The sequence below is a fragment of the Culex pipiens genome, chromosome 2 (assembly GCF_016801865.2).
Source record: "Culex pipiens pallens isolate TS chromosome 2, TS_CPP_V2, whole genome shotgun sequence".
NCBI lineage: Eukaryota > Metazoa > Arthropoda > Insecta > Diptera > Culicidae > Culex > Culex pipiens.
This window is the reverse complement of record NC_068938.1, coordinates 119,539,263-119,548,109: the sequence shown is the minus strand read 5'-3', so window position 1 is coordinate 119,548,109 and position 8,847 is coordinate 119,539,263. Positions and strand designations below refer to the sequence as shown.

Here is an 8,847-nt window from a genome sequence, read left to right as displayed (position 1 = left end):
GATTTCGCGAATTTGCAATCCTTGCAGCATGTCTCGTTCCAAAGTCTGCTTCGTGTGTTAACACTTATATGGCTATGGTTTGCGATCTGTGATATTTAGTTTTAATCTAACTGTGCTCCAATTTATTTATAAGCTTGTGTTTTAATTAAATGTAAATGTTACATATAGACACTTAAAAAGACAAATGCACAAACACCCTCATCCTTAATCCCTAATCATGCTACTGTATTTACTCCCTAAGCTCCTATTTACTCTTAACGGGGTGGGGTAAAGGTAGAACGATTTAGTCACAACGGTAACAAAATTTCAAAAAATGTAGGGTAGAGTAGTCATCAATGAGACACGGGGAACAATGATAAAATGGCTCTCACAAGTCATAGTTTCAACCAATCAGGCTCATATTTGGGGGAAAGGTGTGTCTACTGGATACACCGTCTGCCATTATAGTGGCTTTGGTTATGGAAGCTCCCTTGAAAAGTATTCATAAATGTTTGATTCTGGGGTGTAAAAGTAAATTATGGACAAAAATTATTTTTTCGCTCGTAGGCTGCCATTAACACCAAAACTAATATTTCTTCAAAATTCTTTCGACGTTCCATAGGGATTGAGTTGGGCTACAATGTCCTTTCATTAGGTTTGGTCAAAATTTAGAATATACCCAGTATCCAGGACTGTCTCATTGTTCCCTACTCATTTCAGCTCATGGATAACAATGAGACACTTTGATTTTTCTTCATTAAACTTTTCAAAATCTATGGAAATCTTTCAAAACATGAATTAAAAGTAATTTTTGGCATATTTATAGAGTTTTAACTTCATTTAACCAAAAATATAAAGTTATTTGGTATAAATATACGAATATTACAAAATTTAAATACTTTTTAGTATAACTTTTGTTAATTAAAGTTTCATGTTGGCAAAATTGCTCTAAAATGTTCAAGGTAAATTACCTGCAATGGAACAATACAAAAACATGATGTTTTAGTAGAAAAATCTTGATTTTCGTAGTGTGTCTCATTGTTCCCCAGCTGTCTCATTGTTTTTGCCAAGTGCGTCTACAATGAGACAGTTGAATAACTCTGGCTGTAGATGTCGGATCGATCTCATATTTTGGTCAATGTTAGAACACATCAAAAGAAAGAAAATGCAACAAAAAGTTCATTAAAACATGAATGAGAAAAATCTTTGAAAGTTGAAAACCAAAAGTGTCTCATTGATGACTACCCTACCCTATCAGGCGTCAAACGGCCTTCGACCCGCCCCCAACTGCGTTGCGTAATAAAATAACGCATTGCATATTGTATTATTTAAAAAGTTGACGTCGATAAAATATATATGATTCTTAGGTATCCTGAGTGGAATTGTTAAACTGTTTTTGATGAACCACTGAAGATTTTCTTAAAATATTTCGTGAGCGTCGGATTTTCATGTTTGTGTTCCCAATGAAACGTTCCGTAAAATAACATTTTCAAATAAATGTCTCTATTACTGAGCCTATCCAAAAATTTCAAGAGTAGAGCCTACCGTCCAGCAATATTGGGTGTGATGACGGATACCCATCATTTTGTCTCTACTAGCAAAATTGATTGGTCAATATTTGCATCAACCCAAGGATCCTAACAGAGAGTGAGAGGTGTTTCGTTGGCAAAATAGTAGAGGAAACACGTTGGATGATGCTGTGATGTGATAATAAAGTCATTCAAAAGCATGACACTACCTACCCGAGTATCCACGTGAAGGATAACAGAAAGCACAACAGCGAAGAAGGATCCCTTATAAACAGTCTGCTCTAGGATGGTCGTAAAATTAGTCTCACGTAAAAAACTTGAGGCTATTCAGAAAACTGTCTTACCTTTTCTCTGTGGTTAACGAGGGCGGCGAAGAAAAGACAAAGACAGTTTCTCTGATAAAAACGTTTTACGGTTGGATAATATTTTTATTTCAAAACTTTTTAATTGAGCTCAATTAAGGTTGTGTATTTCACTACGGAAAACCCGCCATCGCAGACTTTCCCCTCCACCGGCGTGTCGTTGGTGGTGGCGTCTTTTACTTCATTCACTTTGGTGAATGAATTTGGGCCTTATCGAGATGAAAGATGCTAGCGGTAGGCATCCAACAGAACAAAAGAGGCAAACAAGAATTCTGTCCATACATCACATGGTGGTGGATACCACCCTCTGCTAGTTTCAATAATTCTTGTTTTTATGACCACTGGCGACAGCAGAAATCGAACGTTTCGACTTCTCATAAACATCGGCTGGACGGAAGGACATTACTTTTTTTTCTGCTGATAACAGGAAATTTGCTTATTGGTAAAAGTATCTTTCTTTGTGACTGTTTTACCACTTTCCCGAAATGCCAAGAGCTGATGCTGAGATATCGAAAACAAAAAGTAATAACGATAAAAGAACAACGAAAATCAAAACAATACTCCGGTATATTAGAGCACAATAAATTTTATTGATTCAAATCGAACTTTTCCCATTACGGCTCATGCGGCCAAAGATAGTCGAAGCTCGAAAGGGGGAACGATATAGATTCTTATTTGGCGCCACAACGGATTACGACGGCTGCAAGGCGAGATGCAAAATCTAATTTGGAATTTGACTTTCGCTGAAGGGACGATATTTTGGGTTGTAGTTTTAATTACACCGTCCAACAAAACGAAAAAAAAAACAAATATTAATCAACGCATATTAAAATTAGGAAAAAGGGAAGATGCTAACATGACTATCGTCAGCAGTACATTTTTGGATATGTTGATGTCAAAATAATGCCATCTTTTGAGCTACAGCGCAAGTTGGTCGAATTGATTTGGCAATGTTGGCACGCTGCTAGATTATTACTGTTGACCAACTTGTGCCATTGCTCGAAAGATGACATTATTTTGTCATCTGAAACAAACCCAAAAATGGTAATTTTACGCAATCATTTTTTTTTTTTTGTTTGGAAAAACCGGGGAGATTTTTATAGAGTGTGACTATCTTTCTGAAAAGCCCATAATAATACATACAACTTTGCCGAACACTCCAAATCGATCAAAAATCTGTTCTCAAGACACAGATTTTTGAACCAATGATGTAAAACCACTATTTTGGTCATAAGAAATGTATAGAGAATGATCCATCTAAAAAAATGCAAAAAATCGTTGTCCGAAGTCTCAGAGAATTGCTCAGCTTTTAAGTGAGAAGTGTTAATTACTCAAAATGTCCTACAATTAAAATCAAAATATTCAGTCATGTGAATATTTTATTAGTATTGTATTAGTAAAATTAGCATCTTTTACCACTGAATGAACAATAATTAATTAAAAAAAAAGTAATCCTCTAAGAATTTTAAGTGAGCCTTCCTCGCTGAAAAAGGCTCTACCAGAACTTAAATCATGAACTATCTATGTACCGTCAGTGGCGGTGGGAATCAGTCAGTGGGAATTTGTTTTAGGAACGAGTTATCTTCTTGAGGTGTCCCCTTTTAACAGAACTTGGTTTCATTGAGAACCTGAGAAATGGTAAAATCCGTAAAAATCGTCACACCCACTAATGGTAGACCTCTTAGAACCATCTTCATTTATACATATCGACTCAGAATCAAATTCTGCGCAAATGTATGTGCGTGGGAATGTTTTTCAAAACCATGCCCTTGGTATTGAAATTCTAAATATGTTATTAAGTTGTTTAAGAGTAACAATAGAAAACGATTTAAAATGATGTGTAGGTAACCCCTTAATGCGATTAACTAAAATGTATAAGGTCAAAAGAAAGAAAAATCAAAACTACACATTTCAGTTTATTATTTCCTTTATTAAAAATCATACTCTATCGCGTTTCAGTACAAGGGCATTAGAGTTAGTACGATGGATAGAATTTCATTCACTACTACTTTCAATCATTTTCATATCCGTACAGATTATCTAATCAGTCTAGTTATTTATATCTTAACTTCTTCTCAGCATCTCTTTTTTAAGTTTCACAATTCGAATTGTCCATAAACTGATGTGTACACTGTAACATTGCATGTTGGCACTGATTTACATTCTATTACTACGAATGAGTTTCAAATTCATAAATGCATCAAGATGCTTTTTTTATCATATCAGAATGTTTTGTTTTGATTACATGTCATTTTTAATATCCTCTCACAAATGTATTTTGTTATGTCCTAGCTCCTTTCAACCACAAATCTTTCAAATACCTCACTGAAATGGTTTTTTATCCACATTATTGTTATCGTCATGGGCAAATGATGGCGGTTTCACGTCCACGTGGGGTGAAGTTGTGGTCATCGTAAACGGATTTTCCCCATAAGCATTCCTTCGCACCAACCAGTCCGGATTAGCCGTGCAGCATTCGTCACTCGAAGAGGGTGGTCTCTGTCTTTCGAAGCTCATTTGGGGGTCATCTTCCAAGCCCAAAGTGCTTCGGATGCGCCGATTGATGGCCTCTGCCGTCAGCGTGTAATTGATGGGGTTCAGCGATGCTCGGCCGTAATTTTCGAACGAATCCATCGGCTTCATCATCGATTCGTCCAGGAACGGATTTCGCATCTTCTTCTCCACAGCGGAAAAAGCCTCATCGTAATAGTGCTGCATCGTAAGCTTCTGGCGTTTGCGGTAGTTGTCCAAGTCATCCTGGTGATAGTACGGATTGTTGTCCACTGGATTTACACGAGACCGCTTCCGGCAGGGTTGCTCCACTTTAAACTCGAAGGGTTGATTGTTCATGCTGGTCGATGACTGTTGTCGTAGATCCAAAGTTTCCGGTTCGTCACTTTCTCCACGTGGCGCGTGAATATCCGACAGATCAATGTCATTTTCGTCCGGACTGTAATACGATATCACCGGTTCAAAACATATCAATCGCCAACTTTGCAGTTTTTTCGTGCAAACATGCGATACATGCATTAGGTTAAGATTAAAAAAAGTAGTATTATTAAATAAAAAACGATAAATTTCGTTTTCGACAATCGGAACTAAATGCCTTTTTTGACTGTTATGCACATACAAAACACTGGTAAATTCATATCGAAACGAAATTTATTCAATCAATTTATTATTAAAACTATTGAAATGTTCCTGGAATGTCACTGAATCAGTTATTGTGTTATTAAATATTTAATTTTATTGTTGCAGTGGTTATATTTCAGAACGCCAAAATTAATTAAAAATGTTACCATCAGTTAAAAAATTACTGTTGATCTTCTTCTCCATCGGTAGACCTTTTGATGTAAATAACATAACTGAATACCTACCAATTTTTGGCGAAAGAAACCTCCAACAGGGTCTGCATGAAAATAAGGAATGAAAATACAATCACCTTAGTTTTTTTTTTTGTCCCGCCCGTGTGGATCAATCGGACCGCGCGCTGGACTCACAATCCAGAGGTCGCCGGTTCGAATCCCGCGGCGGGCGCTCTAAAATTCTTTGTGTAAATATGGGTATTCGGCGCCGTCGCTCCGTGCCATACTTTCATACACTTAGAAGCCCAGGGCGGCGAAGTCCTTGAAGATAAAAGGAAGACACTAGTGGTTGGTACTAGCAATGGTGGCCGACAGCTATAAAGTCAACTTCGTTTTTTTTTAGTTTTTTTTAAAGTTCCTCGAAACCATTGAACTAAGATATATTTTTTTATTTATGAGCAGTTCTCTCAGATTTCGGTCATTTTTTTGTATTTTTTAATCCGATCGAAACTTTTTTGGTGCCTTTGGTATGCCCAAAGAAGCCATTTTGCATCATTAGTTTGTCTATATAATTTTCCATACAAATTTGGCAGCTGTTCATACAAAAATTATGTATGAAAATTCAAAAATCTGTATCTTATGAAAGAATTTTTTGATCGATTTGGTGTCTTCGGCAAAGTTGTAGGTATGGATATGGACTACACTAAAAAAAAATGATACACGGTAAACAAAATTTTGATGATTTTTTATTTTACTTTTTGTCACTAAAACTTAATTTTGCAAAAAAACACTATTTTTATTTTTATTTTTTTTATATGTTTAAGAGGACATCAAATGCCAACTTTTCAGAAATTTCCAGGTTGTGCAAAAAATCTTTGACAGAGTTATGAATTTTTTAATCAATACTGATTTTTTCAAAAAATCGAAATATTGATCCCAAAAAATTTTCAACTTCATTTTTCGATGTAAAATCAAATTTGCAATCAAAAAGTTCTTTAGTGAAATTTTGATAAAATGCACCGTTTTCAAGTTAAGGCCATTTTTAGGTAACTTTTTTGAAAATAGTCGCAATTTTTCATGTTTTAAAATAAGTGCACATGTTGGCAAACCTTTGAAAAAAATATTTTTGAAAAGCATAGAAAATTCTCTATATTTTTCTTTTCTGAACTTTGTTGATACGACCCTCAGTTGTTGAGATAGGACCAATTTGTATGGAAAATTATATGGACAAACTAATGATGCAAAATAGCTTCTTTGGGCATACCGAAGGCACCAAAAAAATTTCAGTCGGTTTAAAAAAAAAAACAAAAATTAAAATTCAGAAAAATATCGATTTCGTAGAGAATTGCTCTTATATAAAATATTACAAGTTACTTATCAATCTTTTCTGAACTAGTTCATAAATTTTTTCGTCTATTTATCCAGGTTGGCAGCTGCTTCATCAACTTTCCATTTGCTGTGACTGTGGCAACACATTTAATTGAAACTTGTAAAAAGGGTTTTTATTTATTTACTTTGCATTTTGCAACCATATATTGATCTAAAATGACAAAACAAGTACTAAATAGTGCAATATGACTTTTATAAACACAGTTAAAAAATATTTAAAAAAATATGCTCCGTAAAATCACTTTTATTGATATATTTTAAAACCATTGCATTCAATTTCCCTTTCAACAAAATTTGAAATAGAACACTTTAACGCACACACACTCACAAATGATACTTCAAAAATACTTTTCTTCTAAAACTGTATTATTCGGATAAAGGTACCCACAACGCAATTTTTTCACCGAATATTCACATTCTCACCTTTCAACTTTGAAAAGCACAGTGTCATCATAAATAACATACCTGAGATATAAACAAACAAAGGCTTGACGCTAATCCCACGGATGAGTTATAGTTTCGTCTGCTCCGTTGAAAAATCCAAACAGGTCCTACCGTATTGCTGGCAAGCTGGCAACTGACAGCACACATCTCGATTTGCACGAATCTCGCTCGGAAACTCATTTCTCCTCCAGAAGTGCCTTCGTTCGGTTGCGAATGCGCACTGGAATCCTTAGCACGTGGTTTTTCATCCCTCTCTTTATGTACTTTTGTGCAACAAATAATACTCGATGCAACTCCGCCTGATAATCAGTGGGAAGTGAGAGAACACCCTGGGAGAGTAAACTTTAGCTGCACAAACTAACACATTAATGCAGTGCGGATCCACCTTCATACGATACATTGGAAAATGCTGTGTATGGAAACAACAGGAAGTTTTGCAGCAATTTTTGTAAACTTATATACACTGATTTTTGAAACACAACACTATCTACGCAAAATGATTTGTTGTAACTTTTCATATAATTTTCTTTGCTCTTATGTGATTTTTGATCAGTAAGTACAAAATGGGTTGATACATTTTACAACTCGACATTTTTGAAGTTGATGTCAGTAAACGAATGGGGCGCGGGTTCGATTCCCGCCTTATCCTCCTGGCCTTCTATCGGATGGGGGAGTAAAACGTCAGTCCATTTGCGTAAAAGTGGTTTTGGGTGACTCACCACACATAACCTTCGGACGCCTGAAATGAGCAGAAACTTGCAACAGAGACCACAAAAGACCCGGGGGTCGTAAAAGTGGATTGCTTTGCTTATTTGTCAGTAAACGCTTCAATTACCTGCCAATACATAAAGTTATAAATTCTGAGTATAAATGGCATGGAATAATCGACTCTACATTATTTACATATAACCAAAATTTTCATGATTCTTTTTGTAAAAAAAAGGTAACTGTGCAAATTTTGAGCCAAATCGGTTAAGGTATACGACGACCCGCTTTTTATCGTTGAACTTTGTATTTATAAGAAAAACCGCAAAAATGTATAGAGAAAGCAAAAATTTAATAAATACAGCAAAAGGTGGCGTAAAATGTGTCGGATCATTGTCAAGTGAGAGATTATTGAGCTAAAATTTATTACGACAACACAATCTGAGTTGACCCTGACGAGTTATTAGCGATTTAAAGAAGACGTTTTTGTAAGAAACGATTGTTTTCACCAGCTTTAACGATAAAAAGCGACCCTTAAACCGTAACCGATTTCGCTCAAAATTTTCACAGTAACTTTACTTTACTTAAGGAATCGAATCAGAAGGTATCCCTGAGGTCGATTTTTTTATTGCCACCCTACTGCCAATGAGTGTTAGTTTTAGTTAGACTCTGGGAGCAGATGTAGAGTTTTTTCTGATTTTTTTTTTCTGATGTAAGTTGTATTGATACAGCTGAGGGAGTCGAAAAGATTAAATCGAACCACACAGTAGTACTTTTATGTTTTCGATTTGTTTATGTTAAAACAAACATAGCACATTAGGGTCATTCGTCTTTCTACAAGTTTCATGAATCGTTCTAAACATTTGATTGTCAAATTTGCATGGTAAAATAGGCCGATGGCCAAAATTTTAGCAAAATCCATTGAGGGAAACCCTGGAGAATCCATCGGCCCAGGGTTTTTAATTTTTTTACTATCTATAAAAATCGGTGAACTTTAGTACAAATGACGATACCTATTTTGATCACAGAAAATGAATATTTTTATTCATAAAGTGCCATTTTGTTCCAGAAAAATCGAAAAAAATGCAGAAAATTACTATTTCACTGAAACTTAAATATTTCACTAAGCCTAAT

General features: G+C 35.3%; 1 protein-coding gene across 1 annotated transcript; it reads right to left on the bottom strand.

Moving 5' to 3' along the window:
• Nucleotides 1–3,785: 3,785 nt before the first annotated feature.
• Nucleotides 3,786–7,537, bottom strand: LOC120423166 (uncharacterized). The gene is made up of 3 exons (XM_039586847.2): nucleotides 7,030–7,537; nucleotides 5,248–5,279; nucleotides 3,786–4,820 (listed from the first exon to the last, which is right to left on the bottom strand). Exons 1-3 carry the CDS (start codon nucleotides 7,186–7,188, stop codon nucleotides 4,193–4,195), a joined length of 819 nt encoding a protein of 272 aa, XP_039442781.1. The 5' UTR covers nucleotides 7,189–7,537; the 3' UTR covers nucleotides 3,786–4,192.
• Between the last annotated feature and the right edge of the window lie 1,310 nt (nucleotides 7,538–8,847).